This window comes from Rhea pennata, chromosome 1, assembly GCF_028389875.1.
Source record: "Rhea pennata isolate bPtePen1 chromosome 1, bPtePen1.pri, whole genome shotgun sequence".
Classification (NCBI taxonomy): Eukaryota; Metazoa; Chordata; class Aves; order Rheiformes; family Rheidae; genus Rhea; species Rhea pennata.
In genome coordinates, this window is record NC_084663.1 from 79168744 (window position 1) to 79189980 (window position 21237).

The 21237-nt window shown below is 39.6% G+C and overlaps 1 protein-coding gene across 4 annotated transcripts in view; it reads right to left on the reverse strand.

The window, feature by feature from the left end:
* The window catches only part of LRP6 (LDL receptor related protein 6), a 122855-nt gene extending 114138 nt beyond the window's left edge, over positions 1-8717 (reverse strand). For 2 of the 4 annotated variants that reach the window (XM_062592789.1, XM_062592779.1), the window contains exon 1: positions 8425-8707. In XM_062592789.1, the coding sequence (XP_062448773.1) occupies positions 8425-8479 (55 nt within the window). In that variant the 5' untranslated portion in view covers positions 8480-8707. Of the gene's footprint in view, positions 1-8424 lie in introns of all 4 variants that reach the window. The other 2 variants (XM_062592805.1, XM_062592797.1) reach the window with 2 other exon arrangements.
* Between the last annotated feature and the right edge of the window lie 12520 nt (positions 8718-21237).

The window sequence follows — 21237 nt, forward strand, 5'->3', positions numbered from 1 at the left end:
TTTTGCAGGACTTTGGCCAGGCAGGAGCTGTAGAAAACCCAGACATCCTGCAAGACTAGCTGGACAATAATCTATACTAATCGTAGTATACAAAGGTAGTAAATTATTATGCTGCAGAATAATGGGGAAAACTTCCCTTCCTAAAGGATGGAAGGCAAGAAAATGACAGAAGGAAGTAGGGTACATGGAAGGATAGAAATACCAGGTCTAAGCATACAAAGCCAATAGACCTGGCAGAACACAGCAAAAGCACACAACCAAAGCACATCATGAATTCCAGTGTATCATGGGAAAGCAATCTTCTGAATGGCAGGCATCATCCATGAAATTATCCCATTGGCAATACAGCCATGCAGCTGGAAGTTAACCCTTTCCAAATTATTGCAGCAAGACTCTTAGTGTTCTGTAGCACACTTCCACTGGCTCCCTGTCTCACAGGGAGCTGTAACTCAACTCATGTTTCCATAACATTGACACTCTTCACGTATCTCTCTTCACTACCCAGAGATGACATTTTTGGCAATTTTTCCAGCTGCCATGCTTAAACTAAATGGTACTCATAGAAGTACCAGAAAGGTTGTCTTTTCAGAGAAGAAAAAAAATAGTGTTTTTTGCTTATTTTGATTTTTTCTTTTTAGAATTTGAAGAATTATTAGAAAGTTGTTGGGAATCATGAACTCAGAATTTAGCCTAGACTCCAAATGAAGGACTGGATGATCCACAAAAGAAAAGCAGGTTGTCAGCACTGATGAATACACTGCAAGAATGACTGACAGCACCTCACATGATGGTGCAACTGATTTTTTTTTTTTTTTTTTTTTTTTGGAAGCAGCAGCACTGTCTCAAAAGCTAATCACATTTTTTGTCACAGAATCACAGAATAGTTGAGGTTGGAAGGGACCTCTGGAGATCATCTAGTCCAACCCCCCTGCTCAAGCAGGGTCACCTACAGCATGTTAGATGGGGTTGCATCCAGGCGGGTTTTGAATATCTCCAGAGAAGGAGACTCCACAACCTCTCTGGGCAACCTGTTCCAGTGCTCTACCACTCTCACAGTGAAGAAATTCATCCTTACATCTCTGCGTTTTTTTTTCAAACAATACATCAGCTGTCCAATGATTTGTTTATGGCATAATTTCCAGATCAAGCCTGGTGAATGGCATCTTTCACCTATAACAACAACTACTGAGAATCAAGAATGCTCTGCCTCCTACTAGTGAAATGACTTTTTTCCATACAAATTCATATAGTTTGTTTCTTCAAACCACAGGGCTGTGTCAACAACATTGCAAAAATATGAATGGTGCACACTGAATGGGTTTACATGGAAATGGAAACAAAATGCTCACAGTACAAGTTTAAAACCAAACTCTCCATCAGCTAAACATATTAGTTCTCAAAATAGAATTATATTTTAACCAAATTCTTAAAATTATTTACTACAGATTAATCTAATGCATGCCCATTGCCAGTCCAAATGAACAGTTAGGGACTATATGCAAAGGATAAGGAAAAAGGTACAAACTTACTTCAAGAATTTGGAAGATTATTACACATTTGTTTTCATTTTGGGACTTCAATTGTGGAAATGTTATTGGACCTGCATTACTTTTTAAATCAAAGACATTTATATTGCAGCTTTATTAATATTGTATCTTCAACAGGTTTACATTACATGTAGTAAGATGTGAAATATATACACAAACACAGACGATCCCTTGAAAAGTGTGAATGACATGGTCTTTTTCAGATTAAACATAACTTAATTTTAGTAATTCAAAAGAAATACTGAATTATTTTATTTATTTATGAACTTCACTATTATCTATATGGTAAAGACTAACTACTGAGTCTATGTTTTTGAATTATTAAAAAACTAATGGATTTCCAAATGGACAAAATAAAAGTCAATACAAGGTCTAAAAATTAGTTTTTTCTACTCTTCCATTATTCCTAATTTTAATATTTCCATTTTCTCTATTAATCTATGTTGGCACAAAAGGATTCTTGAATTTCTGCAATGAAGTGATAATGTTTTAATTAAGACTAATACTATAAGTCCAAGCAAGAGTTTGATTCATTACTTTGACAGAACAACAATTAAAGAAAAAGAAGCTGAAATTCTAAGACACCTTATGCTTTTGTTGCTTTCATCACACCCTTAACTTCCATAATTTAAGCAAACACACTGTTTTCTGTCTAGAAAGCTGGATTCTGATAGCTGAGAGAAGAGAATGCTTATTACTGAAAAGTTTACCAAACAAAGAATTAAAGTATGAAGTATATTTTTCCTCTGGGAACAGGCTGAAGGAGAAAAAAGAAAAAAAGAACAAATATAAAGAAGAAAATTATGTTTCCATATCAGACTAGGGATTTTTGATTAAGCAAAATTATGTAGCTAGTTGATTAAAGTTTTCTGTCTCAGATATGATTACTTTTCAGAGCTGACATCAAGAGTTCACATGTAGCCCTCAAACAGAATTAAAATTAAAATCTCATTTCTGCCACATTGATTATATCACAATGGAGTAATTCTATTTAAGTAATGTGATCCTGTAACAAGATACTAAAAAAAAAAAATAAAAAAAAATAAATAAAAAACTGTACAAACTTTGCAATTTTTCATATCTATTTATATTAAAAACATTTCTATTGTTCTCTCCATATAAATAATGGGAAATAAAGTCAAGCTAAAAAAATCATTCTATCTTTAAAACTGATATGCTTCTCTCCTCTAATACTTTATATCACAAAAAATGTTGCTAACCAAACCATAGCTTTTTAACCTACACTTTGAATAGTATGTTCTTAAAAGTATATTAACCAAATAGAAGAAAATATTACGGTATTTACATTCTATTCATAAATTAGTAGGTTTGACTGAATTTCAAAGCTAGTGGGGGACTGTGCCAATTGAATTGAAATAGAAAGGTCTATAGCCAGATAATCACAAACAGAATGGGGGGGGCGGGGGGGAAACAGATTTTCATGACCAAGACACATGATGGAAGGGAGTAATAGTTATGATAAACTAACTTCTACTTGCAAACACCACTACTGTAGTCAAACCAAATTTTACTCATGTGGAGCAAATAGTGTACTTTTTCACATTGTGAATCTCCTTCCATAAATATTTACAAATACAAGAATATGCGGACAGCTAAATGAAGTCTCTTCAAATGTATTAATCAGCCTGCCAAATATAAATAGGAAAAAGCTATTTAAGATTTAGGGTGTCAGTACCCAGTATTTACATAAAATCCATTAAAGATGCAATGCTTTCTCTTTCCAACCCTTGGACAATTGTATTTCAAAAGAATCATGCAGCTTCTTTGTTTACAGTGGTGTGTATTTTGTAACTCTTGTCAAACTACACAAGTGAGGCATACGTTGTATAAATAAAAGTTGTTATTAGAGGAGAATTAATTTCTTTCACCTAACAAAGACAGTCACTAGCAAATACCCTTTCGTAGGGCTGTCAACAGAAAATGGTGGACTCAGAAGAATTTTAAGAAGTCACTGCACGCTCATCTTACACATCTTATCCACACACCAGTGATCAACCTCCATGAGCCATAGCCTTTCAATGGTTGAACTGTAAGTAAACAATGACAATTGCTTTAAATTATACAAACAAACAAAATTTTTGAAGTATGCAAGACAGCTACCTACCCCCATGTCTAAGCTACCTACATCATTGACCAGTAAAAGTGTCTGTGAGAAATTCCTTACCAACATAAATTGTTCTTCACCAGCAATAATTGCTTTCAAAACACAAATGTCACCAAAAAAGTGGCAGCAAAGAATTTGGCCAGCCTCCAGTAGTTTTGGAGCCAAGCCTCTCTCCAGTGAACCAGCTGAAGAGCGAGGGTTTCCAGGAGAAGTGAGGAACACTCCCATGCCCAGAGGTAGGACCCAGCAGCTGGCTTCCCCACAAGCAGCAGCATATAGTGAAGCTTTAGGAACAGCTGCATTTTTGGTGCCTCTCAGTGACATATGCCCTCTCTGTACTAAAAGGAAGTGGACTCTTGATGAAGCCACCAAAGCAACCCAAGTAGTCAGCATTTTCCAGGAAATTAATGAGGCCAAATATGCTGGGGACAAAGAATACAGTGTTTAAGTCTAAAGACTTACTGCCAGAAGAGATGAATGGTGACAGATCAGAAGATGAGAGCTGTTTCTCTCCATTTTCTTCCCCTATCCCACTCCTGGGGGGGGGGGGGGTGGAGTGTTCTACTTGATTTCAGACTAAAAAGTAAATCCCATCATGTGCACTACAGCAGATATTTTGAAACAAGCATTTTTGAGATGTAACTTCATAAAGGTGGATTACAGATTTACAAAGCAATCAGATTTCTCCAGTTTCCAAAGACAGATAGTTTAAAAGGCTCCTATGCCCTTCTTCCTTACCTATCTTCCTGCAAAAACTCTCTCCTTTACCCATTCTAAAAATTCCAGCCAAATCCCCTTGCTACCTGTAACTCAGGGAATGCAGATAGTAATCAATTCACAAGGGAAAAGGGAAACCTGAATAGGAGTACTGCTCCTTTAAGCAGTACTTCTGTAAAACATTATGAACATAAGCTTTTCAGCTGAATAACTTTACAAAACTCCTATTAAAGGATGCAAGGTGTCCATCATCTTCATACACCTATGTTTAGATATTTGCAGCTTCATCCATACAGCTTCCTTGTATCTTTAAAACACCTCTCCATAAATGGTAATTCACCGTACCTGCCAGACATATCAAACACTCTACCAAGCTTTCTGACGTTCCTAATTTTTTAAAGAAAAGAATTACTACTGAAGCAATCTGATGACAGTGAAATATATTAGAGGTACAATTGCAAAACATATTAAGGTAATTGTGGGTTTTTAAAGACTCTAGATCACACTGATTTTAGATAGTTCTATGGAGAGACAAAAGAGGGAAACGAATTAGAAATCACGGCAGACAAAAAGAAAAACACTGATTTCTAAGGAATCACACATTAAAAAAAAATATGAATAGAACACTGTTGATTCAAGCTTGTGTGGAAAAATACACCATGATTACTACAGAAAGGTTATTTCCAGGTCTCACTGTCAACACACAAGTATTGTTTAGAAGGGTTTCTTGACCTGGGACTTAATAATGTAGCTCCAGTGGGAACTCCTCCATGCTTCATCTCCAACTTGTCTGCTTCAGAAATGAAAAGCATATTCCTTGTCCCCTTCCCTGACTTTTAGTAGAAAAATACATGCAAACACCTCCACTCACTTACAACTCAGTAAGTCTTGAACATTAAGCTCTTCTAAGCTACATACAAAACAGTCCTTATCTAAAAAAAATACACACAAAAAAGCAAAGATGTTCTGTTCACCAAAAGCAAGTTATTAAAAACAATAAATTAAAGTAAACTCTCTTCTGAGCACTTAAGGGGAAGCAAGAGTGTTAAAATGCCCATTACCAAACAAGCATTTTCATTTCTTCACTAACTGACCTAAGCCCAGAAATCTGCAACACTCAGTGCATCTGCACTAGTTTCATTTGTAAGATTTGTATTCAAACAACAGCTTTATGCACTTTTGGTATGATCAGCATTTAAAAGCAAAATAAAACAGCAATTGCGCCCTGACTAGAGTGTTCTTTCTGGAAGAAAGGTAAGTCATGAATGCTTGTGAAAGAAGAACCATCTTTTTATCATTTTTTTAAATAAGTGAAACCTCAACAAAACCTCCACGTACAAAAGTATTAGACAGATCTGATGCCACAACTATTGCCTCTTTGCAGCTGTCAGTTATCTAATAAGATCCTGACTCGACTGACAGCTGCCATGAAGAGCACAGCAAAACTGCCATGAAGCAGGTCAAGCTCACTCCTCCTCATCTTCGGGGAACAGCTCCAAGGAACACTGCTCACATTAGAAAGGAGAAAAGCTCAATCCTCAGTGTCAGACCAAGGACCAAGAGAGCGGTAGAGGTACCAGATTGTGACGATTGTCTGGTGGTTCCAGGGAAGTGACCCATTTCTTCCATCAACCATCAATATGAAAGAAACAGAGCCTCCAAAGCAGGCTGTATGACATTAATCTCCTGCTCGTTACAAATCCAGATACCTGACCTAAAAATGGTTATAGAATCTGTCTCATCACAGTCCTTGAATTACTTTGGTACAGAGGTGTCTTGTACAGTGCATCTGTCTCTGGCTAGCAAGTGCCTGGTCTTTTCCATGTCCCTATAAGCTTACAGGACACTGCATTTTCAGTTTTATCAATTTTAATCCTTTCCAGGCTGGTAAACACATCTATTATCATTTTCTTTCCCTAGCGATCACAGTTACTGTAAATCTCTGTCCATTTGCTTTTTCTAAATTAGCAGCAATATGGAGGCTCTTCTCTAAACAGAGAGGATGCTGCAATCCATAGATACATGCTATTACATTTTCTGGGTTTCAATCTCCAATACTTTGGCTTGGCACCCTTCACAGCACTGAATTCATAAACTAAATAGTAAACTTCACTTCTACTTTCATGTATAAACTTATTCATACTCACACTGGCACTGCCTCATTAAGGAACTGCTAATACCTCTTATAAAGTAAACACATCTTATTCAAAGCAATTCTACTTACACAGATGTTGTTTGTTAGGGAGGATGCATGTATTAAAACTGGATTTCTGCTTTCTTCAGAATTCAGCTGTTCCTGCAGTTTATATCTACCTAAGATAACAATTAGCCAGTAGGAAAAGTACTACAATGTCAGCAACAGAAGACGGAGGCTTCAGGTACATTATTAAGCACATGAACTGTACAGAAACAAACATACTGTTTTGATACAAATATCTTTGTCAGTAGACAAATATGTGGAGAAAGGGAGGGAAGGAGGGAGGCAGGGAAAGAGACGAACCAAATAGTTTATTGAATGTTTTTTCGGAATTTTTTATTAAGCATCATCAGGTAAGTGAGTATTTGCAAACGGACATGCAACTATTTGGAGATTAATTTGAAGAAGTTACAGTGATACTATTATGTGACATAACATGACAGTGATTTTTAAGCTGTCATTTGAACTAGGTTAAACAGCAAGTTAGATGCAGATGAATGTTTTATTAAGAACGGATATGGTTGTTACATGATAAAATGAACTAATCTGAAAATAACTCTTCTCTATGCTCCAGATCCAACTGAACTTTCTGAAAACTGAAAATCCACTGCCACAGAAGGACTACAAAAAGTTACACAGCCTATTTAAATAAAGTATACTTGTATCTTCACAAACAGGATACAATATGGCAAACAGATGCCATAGAAAAAAGGGGTATGGAGGGGAAGAAATTTTTCCTTTTCTAGAGTATTAAGCAACTAGCTACTGAGCAGCTTCTTCAACCAAAACCACCTTCACTCCAGCTTTCAAAACAAACAGTGGTGACAGACTAAATTTCTAAATCAAAGTGTGATTGATTTCTTTAAGTATTAGCAATTAATCTCCTCCTCCATCTAGCATGAAAAAAAATACAAATAAACACCAAAATGATGGATACAAACACCACAGCTGCTTTCTACCCAGGAAGAGCAAATATAGAGAAATGGATGTTGCTGTTAAGTTTACTGCACTAAAAAGAAATATTCAGTTTTTCTTATCAATTATCCCCTATAAAAGGAAAAGTCACATCAGAGAGGAGAAAAGGAATAAAAATTATACCAGGTATTTTAAGTGACATCCATTTCTAGCATACTGGAACGCTTATTTGAGGCCAGATTAGCATTCATCACAACCCACCACGGAAACACAAACTTCTCTCAAGTCCCAAAACAGTCCCAGCACAACTGAGAGGAGCATTACTTCTGCCAACTACACACTGCACTTATTTCAGTGTGTGGAAAATTTCAGTGAAATACTAGTTTTTCAAACAGGCTTCCTCCCTGGCCTCCCTGTGTAGGGCTCTCCGCTTGCCCCTTGTAGGGAGAGGGGGGAAAAAAAAAAAAAAGAAAGAAAGAAACTAAAGAGAAAAAGGAGGAGGAAAGGAAAAAGAGAAGCGACTTTCTTCTGCAGATAGAGGGAAGGAGGGGAGCATGAAGGCTGTAACAGCAATACTGACATAACGTTTCGGCGGTCGCCTCACTGGACCTGCCTCGCCGTCCACCCGCAGCGGACAGACAGGCGAGGCACGACCAGTTCGGGCTGGGGGCGGGGGGCGCTTAGGAAAACAACAACCGTGCGGTGCCTGCCTGGCGTTCGGAGAGCTGCCCGAGAGGCGATCGCGCCGGGGGCAGGCGCAGCGCCGCCGAGGCAGGGCAAGGCAGGTCGGGACGGCGGCGGCGCGGGGAGCCCGGCCCGGCCGCCAAGGCCTTCCCCTACTGGATTCACACAACATGGCCCCTCGCAACAACCCCATCAACTTTTCCTACCCGCCCCTCCCCTCCCCCCGCCGCCCCGCTCACCTCTCATCAGGGAACAAAAACTGCAGGCGAGTAGGCTGCGCAGGACAGCCCCCATCTTCCCTCGCTCCCCTCTCACCGGCGGCGGCGGGGAAGCAGAGGCGGAGAGGAGCAGCCTCGCCACTGCCAGTTCATACTTTCGGGCAGGCGGCGGGGAGGAGAAGAAGGAGAAAAAGGGGAGCAGGGAAGGGCAACGGCGCAAATCGTACTTCGCCACCGCCTAGCAGGCCGCCTCCCCCGCGCTGCCGCCGCGGCAGCAACCGCTTCCCTCCATACCGGCCCGGCCGCTACCGCCTCACTGCCAGCGCCACCGCCACTCCCCTATGCGGCCCCGCCGCTCGCCCCGGCCCGGCCCGGCCCCGCCCAGCCCACGCCCGGCGCGCACAGGCGCAGGGATAGGGCCTCCCCCGCGGCCACGCTGCACCTCCCAACGACCGCCCAGCAGCCACCCCCCACTTCCACGCACCTCCCTGCGCTACCCCTGACCGCTACTGCGCATCTGCATTCCGCCTGCACGCACTCTTTCTCTTCGCCGCGCTTTCTCCACCCCTGCTTTTTTTTTTTTTTGGTGCGATGCGGCCCTCGGAACAACACCAGCCCTGGGAGGGACGGGACTACTTTCAGGCGCGGAGCGGCAGCGGGACAAAGGGCCCTCCGCTCTGGTGCCTTCTATGCACCCCAGGTGATGGCGGGCAATGCGGGGCCACCCAGCCCGTAGGCCTGCCGTGTCGCCGGCCAGGCCAGGTTGTAGGGCTGGGCCCGTGCGGCGACCCTGAGTGGTGCGGCCAGGCGATGCGGACCGCACCTGGCTTCTCCCCCGGCCCAAATGGCGGCGCGGCGCGCCCGGGCCCGGCTGGCGCCGGGGGAAGCGGCCGCGGCGGTGCCTCCAGCCTGGGGTGGCAGTCCCCGTCCCTGAGCTCCCCCAGGCCTGCCCGCTGGGGGGAGGGTTAGAGGAACACCGCGCGGGGGGCGGGCCGAGCCGTGTCATACCGGTATCGGGGGAAACAAAACCTAAGTGGTACTGGAAAATTAAGTTACAATGGATGCCCGCCTGCCTGGGCATTCAGGAGTAATAACCTTGGTCTTGCTCAGAGCAGCGATTAAGATATGTTCCTTTATCAGTAGGACTTTACTGCTTAATTGATGTTGTGGCATGTGATTTATTTTGCAGCGCTTTGGGGGGTTGGGTCCCATCCTCTCCCCCCCCCCCCCCCGACTAAACCAAATACCATAAACAATTGATTTGAGCAGTAGTTACAAACAGAGCAAATGAACACCAAAGATTAGCTAACATGCCGTGCTTAGGCGTAACTTACTCTTTTCACAAACTATCCCTTTAAACACACCATTTTCTTTCTGGAAAAAAAAAGTTTATGATTTTCTAATATGCCCTTACTAAAGAAGGCTTCCCTCCTTGCCTATTTTGTTCTTTCCTCCTAAACAATACAAATTCCAGTTTTCTTTTTTTTTTTTTTTTTTTTTTTTTTTTTTCCTTCCAGTTTACAAACTCTACATGAGGATTTCTACAAGGGCTGCTAGGTCTAAATGTATATATGCCATGTTCTCTCTCCCTCACAGAATATGACAGCTGTTCAGTAGCATGAAGCTATGAGGCAGAACAACTTGAAGCAAAATTTGAAATCCTTACATTCAAAGGCCTGTATTATTTTTAGAGTTATTAGAAACTTATGGAAACATTTAACTTTTAATTTCATATCTGTTGAACATATTTTTTCATAGCTTTTCTTCTGATTACAGTAGGAGGTAACATCTGGGTCAGATTAAAGGTCCAGGCATTGTAGATTGACTCTAGCATCAGGCTATAGCTCCTGTAGTCACGTGATAATACCAGACTGTGAACAACAGTTAAAACTATATACAAAAAGAAGTATATTTCCAACCTTCAAGGTTGCAGAAAAACCGTCCTAAAGTGTAAACAATGCAACTCAAGAGCAATACCTGCCTGAGGCCATGTCTGCATTACAAAATGTTGTCTTTGACTCTACTGGGTAAAATAGCCTCTCTCATTACTGCAGTATCAGCTGGGAGGATGAGCAAACTCAAATTAAGAGCCACATACATGGTCAAGGATAAAGACTTCCCATGCAAAAATGCATCCAGACAGTAGATAACCCTCATATTACCCATGTTGTCACAACTAGAAGTTGCAAAAACAGGCAGCAGGAGCATGGTGCTCTACTTGCTTGGTCTAACTGGAATCGGATAGAGAGAGTTGAGTGTTTTTTTTTTTTTAACTTATACTATATAGTCATAATGTTGCTCATACGATACATTCCTCTACATGCTATTCCCTCTAGCATCTTATCTATTTTTACTGGAAACATTCTGGTTTCTTCTCCTTTGGGAGCCTGATCCTCTGCCTCTTTGCTGTCACTGTTAAAGACATCTTCCCTGCTGTCCAAGCTGACTGGTTTTATTTTTAGTGTTCAAACTTTGTATATTCCTGCCCCTCCCATATGTGTATTTCACCATTTTGCTATAATTCAAGCCCATTTCTTTCCTGATAGTCATTTAATGACAGTCCATTCATCTAAGTTATGTAATGATTATTGGCTTCTCCTACCTTAGCCTATCCCATATTTCCCACAGCCTTTGTAGAGTCAAATGCTTCTATCTCTATTCAAGCCTAGGTAGCCTTCTTAGAACCCATTTTCCTGTCTATACTTAGGAATCAAGACCAAGTCTATATATTAACTGTTATTCAGCCTTCTAATTCATACATACAGAATAAACTCCACTGTCGATGTTCTTACAAAGTAAGGTAGGAGGCAAGATTACCTTGTACAGACAAGCCCCTGACAGAAGAGCTTTCTCAAAGCTATTTATTATCTTCGTTTATTTGGACTTGAAGCCAGAATGAAGCAAGTGGGAATGGCTGCTTTATTTTAGAAAGAGTTTTCTCTTGTTCGCTATTTTCATTATCCGTAGAAATAGAAATTCTAGTTTGCTAGATCAGATCCAGTCAGAGGCTTCAACAGCTAGGAAATCTGCACAGGCATTCCTTACCTCCAGACTTAGCATCCTGACCTTTGAATCATCATCTAAGAAATCTATTACACAGGCATACCCTTCTTTACAGCCTCAGAGAGTAATTCAATGATACAATGGCTTTTGCAGGGATTTTCTTAAACTCAGATTAGTTCCCTAGCTAGGTTTCTAATGCAGCCAGACAAGCAGCTGTGTCAGCACACAGGACAGCAACGAATTGCAGACAGAGCTCCTTCAAACAGCAGTGACTGCCCAAATCAGCACATATTTGAACTATGCCCTGAGTTCCAGTGAAGGCAATGGGATTTTGTACAACTGAGACTCAAGACCGTAATGAGGAAATGCTGTTGGTAGAAGATGGCTGCTTAGCAAATGAATTTGTGGCTGCCCACATCACAGAAACCATTATCACAATTAGCTCCCTCACTGAATATTTTGATGAGAATTAAGGGGCATGTTGTAGTGAAATCCTGGTCCTGCTGAAGTCCATGGCAAAACTTTCACCAGCTTCGAAAAAGCCAAGATTTGATACTGAAACTCTAGCTCAAGTCTGGAGCAGTGTAGTTGACAAAATGGCACATGACATAGCGAGGACTTCACCAGTGATGTCTGTGTTACAACAATCTAACAGATAAACAGGACACCCTAACTTCCAGCATCGTCACCTGGCCACTTTGTCTAGGTCGTACAATTGTTATTTATAAACAAAAATCTTTCCTCCAACACTTCCCCCAAATAAAGTCAGCTCTAGGTAACTTAAGCATCATTTAATGCTGAAGATACCTGATAAGGTTTATCCTGTTCCAAGAGTGCAATTGGCTCACCAGAGTGTTCCTCCTTTAAAGAACAGAGTATCAGATCATTTCTCTTTGTTAAAGTTCAATAATAAGCAATGTATTTTGTCCCTCACTTTTGCTCTAATACCACATGAAACACACTTTTTTCAACAGGAGATAGGTAGCTTACCAACATGTTTCCTTGGCCTGATAGTCATTTCTGTGTTCCAGAAGTTTTATCCAGGCCATGAGACCTCATTTGTCTTTGAAGTTTTCTGCAGGGTTCTCCAGAGATTGTCAATGCACAGCAAAAAACTATCACTCCCACAACTTCTGTGGCAATTTTCCCACCAAAAATCCCATGAAGTTTGCTTTTAACACACATAGTTGCCTCTTCTCCTTGCTCTTCACTACTATCTTATTTTCCCCTTTAAGTATAATATCCATTCTTTCTTTCCCATCTTCTTTATCAGAAGATGTTGCCTGGTGCTCAGGGTGAGTGATCTATGCACTACTTTGTGGCTAACAAATTCCATGCAACAAAATCTTCACAGAGGAGAAGCTGCTTGAGCCTGGCAGAGTGCGTAGGCAAGTTATTCCCACAGGAGTCCAGTGATATCCCAAGGAGTAAATGGGAAATAGATAACCCCCAAAGCTTGATCATTTTCTTTACACTTTTGGGGGAATGTTTGGACTGGTGCTGATGGAGAATCCAAGATCAGTCTGTTTACCTTCTGCTTCTTTCTCCTCTTCCATCTCCCAGTGAGTTGAAAACAGCAGTGCCTCAGGATATGCTTCTTCAGCTGCAGTTTTTCAGTGTGAACTATGCAGGATTCTGACTTTAATTTGGCACTGCCAACTAGACCACAGGGCAAGCCCAATACTTTCCTTATGAATATTTAGCCATGGCTACATTTCAAAGCCAAATTATAAAAATGTCATTTGAGAAAGTTACAGTTCTAAAATTTGTAAAGTACTTTAATGCTAGGTTGATACAACTAAAACATCCTTTTAGAAGAGATCGCATTTCAGGCTGACAGGCACCAAAATGCTATTTTGTTTTAGTTTGCTAGAATTTTCAAAAACATCCAGCATCTGGGCTCTATTAACCATAACGTGCGTGCATTTTAAGCAACAACAATTTAAAAATACTTCCTTTTTAGAACTCTTTTATGGAATTCAGCATTTTGCAATACACATCCTTAACATTTACCAATTATGCTTTGCACTGTAGCCTTTGAAGTTTAAAAAATAGTTACTGGTAAAGCATTGTGCATCTCATCAACTCTTTTAGTCACAGGGCTTAATGATTAGAATTTATGCCTATGGTCCAGAAAGATAAGTCATTATGTCAGAGTAATTAGCAATCATGTAGCATCTTTCATGCAGCACTTCTCAAACTTTATGTAACATCAGGTTGCAATACACCATCTATGCATGGGAAAGAGCTCATCTGCAACTTGAAATGGCCACTTCTGGGCTAACATGTAGTACTACAGGAAGTGCATGGGAATATTACATTTTGGACAAGAGGCTCATCCCTCTCCAGTTCAAACTCTAGGGAGAAGATACAAAAATTCAGCCTGCAATTCAGCCAAGATGCTAGGCACCTCAAGAAAACAGTTATGGGTCATCAAGCGTGATCTCTTTTAGGGGCTTTGTTTCTCTTACCTGTTATGTAGGTTCTCACAATATGCTAGAAAAGCTTGATGAGTTATTAGTGCACTTTTTACAGAACAGAGAAGAGTGCCCTCTAATGGTTAACCTTTAGATTTGATGGCGTCAATAAGCCCTCTGAGAGATTTGTATGGTAAAGTCACAAAAATGCAAGATGTTGGACCTAGTTTATATTTCAAGGAAAATCCTTTTAAAAAAAATCCTTTTAATTTCTTCATAAGTAGCAAATAAAAATAAGAATGGAGATACAGTCTTAGTAAGGTTTTCATTGTATTAACTTTACCAGGGATTTGTCAGGGAAAAATTGATGCCTTTAACTGTTTAGAACTATTACCTATACTCTTTTCTACAGGTTTTATGTTCTACTATGATAAATATTTTTAAAGCCCAGTAAGAGCAACATATAGGACACACATGTGTCCCCAGTTAAATTCAGAATCTTAAAAATGCTTAAAATAAAGTACTACTTCAGGTTTACCCCTGAAGGAGTAAACTCCAAGGAGAAAATGCCTACTTCTTGGTTTTTGAGCTTTTTAAAATCTTAACATCAACTTCTCAAAACATTGACATTAGAAGTTTTAATAAGTGCTGCTTACTTTTCAGTGGAGTGTAACTAATGAAATCCCAAGATTTCATTAATTTCATGAACTGTCAAGACAATAGCAGATTCTACAATCTACGCTTTTTCACAAAAAGGCTTTGGCTTTGCCCATAATTTGTCATAGTTAGTTGTTTTCTGATTTATTGGATTTATTTTGAGCTGTGCTTCAGTGTCACAGCCCTTGGAGGGGAAACGCAGTGCCATGTTTTCTGCTCTGCTCCACTATCAGCTGGCAGCAGCACTTAGCACCAGGCATATGCCTCCACAAAAGATACTGAGATGCAGGCATGGAACAGCAAAAAACTCCACACAAGTTGACCCTTGGGTCTAGCTAAAATAAGTCCTATTGATTTTTGTTGCCTCTTATGGCAGGAGCAAATGTAGGCCCTCAAGCTTGCACTGGCTCTGTGTATAATGGTTTGCTCAGCTTAAGGCCTGTAACTCATTCTTTGTGTGCTGAGGGGTTGGGAGAAGCTGTTATCCATGGCTGAAGACTCATTTGCAGTTTTTCCATCTCCACTAGTTCTTTGAATAATTTCCTTACAGTGTGGACTTCGATAAAGGCTCTTCAAGTACAGCTGGTGGTTAAATACAGGCAGGTGACAAAGGCAAAAAATAGAAAGATGCTCCCCACCCAATATATTTATCACAACAGTTATACCTGCTGCAAAGATACTCTTAAAGAGCCATCATATTCAGTTTAGTAATAAATAGATTCTATTTTCTCCTCCCAAGGGAAAAAAAAAAAAAAGTGATTAGAGGTAGTGTATCCAATCCACTTTTCTTCCTTCCTTCTTCCTCCACCTCCCCAACCAAATCCGCAGAGATAGTACTTGGTCACATGGATCTTTGCGTAAAAGACAATGAGCTGTGTCTGAATAGCCAGGTGTCATAAAGCCCCTTCCAACACCTTTTTCAGTGTCAGGGTTTTTCAGTTAATGCAACTTTTACTATTTTTTTCCTTACTACAATTGTGAAAAATCTAATGCCTTTAGAATGATTTGAGAAGAGCTTATGCAGAACAAAATCCCCATTTAATCTTGACATATTGAGAGATCTTTTCTTTGAACAATACATTTAAAATGCTATTTTGACCAAACATTTTTTTTTTAATTAGCAAGGCTTCAAGAGGAGAAAGAAATGCCAATTCAGACCTCTTCATTCATTTATGGTTTAGGCATCTTGGCACTTTAACTGGAGCAATTATTAATGAGTGTATGTGCTTCCTACGGTACATTGTAGCAGCAGTAAATCATAAATGCTATATATCAAAAGGCATCCTGACTGCAATGTTAAAGAAAAGCAGTGGGAGCCAAAGACCCAAACCATTTAAACACAGGAGAAAAAAAAAGTTTGAAGAGCGTTCATATATACCAGTTTTTCAGTTGTTGTGTCCACTTTGTCTACTGCCCCTAGTTCTGCACTTACTGTAGTTTTATTTACAATACAGCAAGGTTTCGGCAGAAGGCGTTTCCTCTCAGTTTATGTATTTCATTTCCTCCCCTGAGTGATTGTAGTGTATAAGCAGAACAGCTATTATGATTAGTCTCATTCTGTGCCCCAGCAGCTCTCCTAGTTTCCGAGCAGAAAGTTTGTAATATTCAGCTATGCATCTGTCAGTTCTTTTTATTGATCTGTCCATTAGAAATGAGCAATGATTTATACTTAAGTGAACAGAAAACATTGAGACTCATGCTTATGGTGTAGCTGGAGCACTTGTCATGGCTCTTTAAGACAAACAAAGAACAGAGTCTGCTTTTTCTGAGATATTATTTTTCATTTCAGTAGATTCATAAGGACTTTTTCAGTATTGTGCAGCACTGGCTCCTTGACATATGGATTAATTATTTTGTTACATAGACACTATTTCATAAGAAGTAAAATTCAGAACATTATAATCTAAGTTTAAAATACTATTCAATTTTAAACAGGAAAATCTTAAAACAAAAGCAAAACAAAACCCCACAAATCTAAGGGCAAATTCCCCTTTTCATTCCTTGTGTAAAACCTTCGATCCTGAGCAACATTGAGTAGACAATGCTGCACAGAAAAAGAAGGTAGAAGATAGACACTGATGACAGTAGAGTAAAATTTGGAGTTAAGCTGAGTTAAAAATGTAAACCAAATTTATTACATTTTAGGTCAAAAACCACATGTGGAATATGCAAAATCATTCCTGAGGAAACCTATCTTGTTTTAACTGGTCCATCATGAGACCGACAATGAAGGGGGTATCTAACTGGGGTATAATCAGCATCCAATCAGCTGAAAATTAACTAAAGGGAAAAAACATCATGTTCAGTGACAGAGTTAAAAACTTTACCCTAAAACCAAAATTCATCTTTTTAATTCACCTTTCAGGCCTAGGATCTTTCTATAATCTTAGCTGGGCTGTAGGTGTCAGCGCACAGCCAGACACAAGAAGTGTCTCACTTGGGGACAATCAATACTAATGCATGGTAACTTGCTGTTGTGCAGGGTTATGGCCCCCAGCTGCTGCATCGACCCCCATTTAATTCAGGTTAGATTTCTGCCCAGGATAACCTTTGTCTGTGTTTCAAACTTATGGTGTTTACAGAGCCAGGAGATACTCCTGGGTATGCTGCACTGGGACTGCATATGGGCTACAAGCAGTTCTATGGTGGCTCTTTGGCTATTGTGCACACTGAGTTACTGGAAATCACTTTATCTAGCAATTAATGGAGTCACCACTGACTGGTCTGCTGTTACCAATGATACCCATTTTGGGGAGCTGCAAGGAACTAAAACATCAAAGCACTTGAATTACCCTCTAGATGGAGTCTCCAACACATGTCTGGAGAAGCACGCACTCCTTGCTAGACAAAACATGGACAGAGTTCAGTGGTCAGGTTTGTCACTTCTCAAAATATGCTACCCTTTACAGCATTCATTTGAATGGGGTATGCCATCGTTTTATGTATTTGTCTGTGTAGGAAAGCCACGCATGTATCTTGTTAAGATTAGCAGCAAGCATCATAGCGCAAGCTGTTCTCACTTGTTTAAAATGCTCCCTCACAAACAAATTATTTTTGGCCTTTCTGAAACAGAGTGCTCAGTAAGGGCAACATATAGCATGTGCCAAATCTGGATTCTTTCCAGAAATAGTGCCTCCGTCATCACATGATGGAAAAACACTTGAACTCCTTATTTCATGCTCTGAAACGAAACAAGGAAAATATTGTCATAGTTAAATAATCAGAAGCAACTGGGAAATTGTTGCCAAAAGTCTTTCATAAATTTTACTGAGAAATTTACTGGGGGCTGAGAAATCATATCATCCTGTAAGGCAATTGTTTTTGAAAGTTATGAGCCCCTAAGTGGGAGGACCTGACTTAACAGCTATAAGCTGTTTGCACAAGGACCTCCCACTGACATATATGGGAGCTGCATGCACAAAGTCAATAGCACATGGCCACTGAAATAAAGGCATCATCTCATTCATAAGTTACTTGGGCTACACAAGAGAATTTCAGTAGGGTCAGTGGAAGTTGGATTTAGGGTAGGGGAAAAAAGATGCCTTCCTGCAAGCAAACAGGAAAGCTTACTTAGAAACTCAGAAACTCCACTAAATAGCAGGCTCCTTTCAGTCATGTTTGAAGGGGCATATAGCCATCCTGACAACCCTAGCATTTTTAAGAAGCACTTTTGTGGTCTTCATGAGGACTACAAATGAGCAAATATTTCAAAGCATGCCTATGGCTCAGCCAGTCTAACCTATAACAGCTTGAAGTTGTTCTGGATGTTAAATGCATGTTAAATTCCTTAGAGAAAATACAGAATGCACAGATTATCTGGTAACTATACTAGGGTCTTTCTTCTGTTATTAGTATGATGGAATTTTCAATGTGTTTTTAGAAGCAAAACAAAAAGTAGAAATGAGAACATCTTCCAGATGCTGAATATTGAAACCTTTTTTGCCACTGAAGACAACGATATTTTGCAGGTAGGAAGGAGAGAAGAAACAAAGCAGAAGAGTTAATGCACAGCTCTCAGATGGTTTTTCGTGAAGTGAGCCAATATAACATACAGACAGCAGTGATCCAAAATAGTTATACTGAAATTAAAAATACATTCATTCATTGTTCATAAGTTCTCAGTCAAGCCTAAAGAGGAAAAAGAACAGCATTTTTATGGTTTAGCCTTCAATATTCTGAAGAACTGCAGGGGTCTAGGAGAAAAAAGCAAGTCTAAAGTGTGAGAGTGAGTGAGTGTAAGCTTCCTAAAGACGAAGAAAACCATTCAACATACCCTAACAGTTCAGGAGACCTATCCATCAGGAGGCTGGTAAAACAGCTGTGAGTAGCAAGTATACTCTTCCAAGAGAAGTGCAAGACTTTTGAACAATGAGGGGCTGCTGCTATCCCATAACTATAGAGGTATACTATCTGCATGAGAGAAGGATTAATGCTGGGAAGCACCCAGCAGTGTAGTCAGGCCACTTTCAGGAATGTGATGGAGCATGAAGTCTAGCTCGTCTCTGTGAAGGGGTGCCATATGGTAAATGCTGAATGTTTTAATGGCACAATAAACTCCATGTTTGTATCAGCAAAGTGTGGGATGGAGGGCAAAATCCAAAATAGCACCTAAAGGTGTTACCAGATTCAAATCCACTCACGTGGTTTTGTAGGAGGAAGAAAAAGAAAACTGAGTTTTGAAACTGTCTTCCCATGTAATTCTTTTCTCTTTTCTTTTTTTCTTTTTCTTTTTTTTTTTTTTTTTTTTTTTTTTTTTGGGGGGGGGGGGGACTGGTTTGTTGGTTGATAATTTACTTGACAAGAATCCTGAGTATAAGGATTTCCTGGTTATACTAATTCTAATAAATGGCAGCACTTGTTGAAGAGAATATGAGATAGTGAGTTTGCTGCCCTTCAAGGTAGGGAGCTGTGTGCTTTTCCCTCACCTATCTCAAATAGAGCTGCAATTTAGTTTATTTCTTTATGATAGTTTGCCATGGTTATCCTAAAACGTGGGCTTTCTATTTGCCTTACTGTACAGCACCACAGAACAGTTTTGTTCATGACACTCTATATAACTTTGTATTTTACACATCTGCTGTTCACTCAGCATAATAGAACAACAACATGAAACAAGCAGCTACAGCATTTATTACACTCTTCAGTCATTAAAATCAAGGCTTAGAAAGAGCTGACCGAAATGCATGGCCTGTCACCATACCATGATGGTTGATGATCAAGTTACAAAATTTGGATTTTATTTTTAGATCAGAAATAAGACACTTTTATTTACTTTTAGAGTGGGAACATTATACCTTATTTTCTCCTTACTACAAACAGATTTTTTCCGTTCCTGAACTATCTGCAAAATTTTTTTGCTGCTTGTTCACTTCACAACAAGGAGTGTGGGGCACCTTCAAAACCAAAGGAGCAAGCAGTGGAAAACAGAAGCGTTCACAGAAATTTTACATAAGCAATGCTGAAAAGTGTAACATAAACTTGATGGATATTTTACAGTTGCTCCATCTCACTCCTTTACTCTTTCATACTGCAAGAGCATTATCCAGACAAATAAATAAGCTCCAAAGTGTATACACTTAATATCATTGTTTAAAGAAGAGTTATGGGAATTCTCTTTCTCCTACTTTATTAACTGAGAATGCCAATATGTGACTAGGAATACAACCTGATTTAACGTTATTAAAATACAGAAGATAATGCATTTAATGTTTTACTTTTTTCTACAGCGGTTCACTACCACTATGTGATAATAGTAAGTAGCTTAAAAAGTGGGCATATATAATCCTGCACCAAGAACAGGACAGCTTTCCTATAAAACATTTTCACAATGAAATAGCTCTTGATTAGAAAGTTAAAAACTGAGCTAGATAAAATATTTTTGAATTGACCTCCTCAAATTTCTCAATTCTATCTAATAAACTGTTGCTGCCCTCTAGCGTTCGAACGTAGTTTCTTAATTCCCCTGCAGAATGACCCAGACGAGTTACGTAACTCCCCATTTGCTCTTAATCCAACAACTGGATAGCACAGAATGGGTATTTCAATACACCTGCCTAGTATCTGCTTTTCTTTGCTCCAGCATAAAAAAGGATTAACATAAGAACATTTAAAATCATTGCGTTCACTCAAAAATTGTGAAAGGCCAAGCAGCTCAGCTTCCTTGCCAAATCAGTTGTGGTACACATGGAGCTAACTGCTGTATTCCTGGTATTCATGCTGCTAGATAGTTTTGCTGTTCAGGCTGGAGGGGAATGTTTCTAATTATATTAGCAAAATATATGCTGAATGTTGTGAATGACTGTGACATGTCTGCCAACCTTCTCTTGAATGTCTCTCTACTGTGCTGTACCATATCAATTAATACCATCTCTCCCTCCAAAAGATCTGTTACTACAGTAGAAATAAGTGAGAAGATTTCAGTGGTGGTTCCCAGCACCTCTCCTGGTGGCAATGGAGAAAGCTTCTCGCTAAGCTGTCTTTTTTCTTTTTTTTTTTTTTTCTTTTAAGAAAAGCAGTCAACTTCAGATCTGCGCCTACAGTTTTATAGTCCAGACAGGGCATAATACTTATCATTTTATTAACTCATTCCCCAAAATGTTTTTCCCCCTCCACAATGCCTGACTAGAGACTCATGAATATAGTTATTAAAAAAAAAAAAAAGAAAAGAAAAAGAAATTGAGGTTAAACAAAGTGCATTGAACTTGAGATATTTTTCTTTTGTCATTTTGTTCACTTTTAAGAGGTTATCCAGAATGGT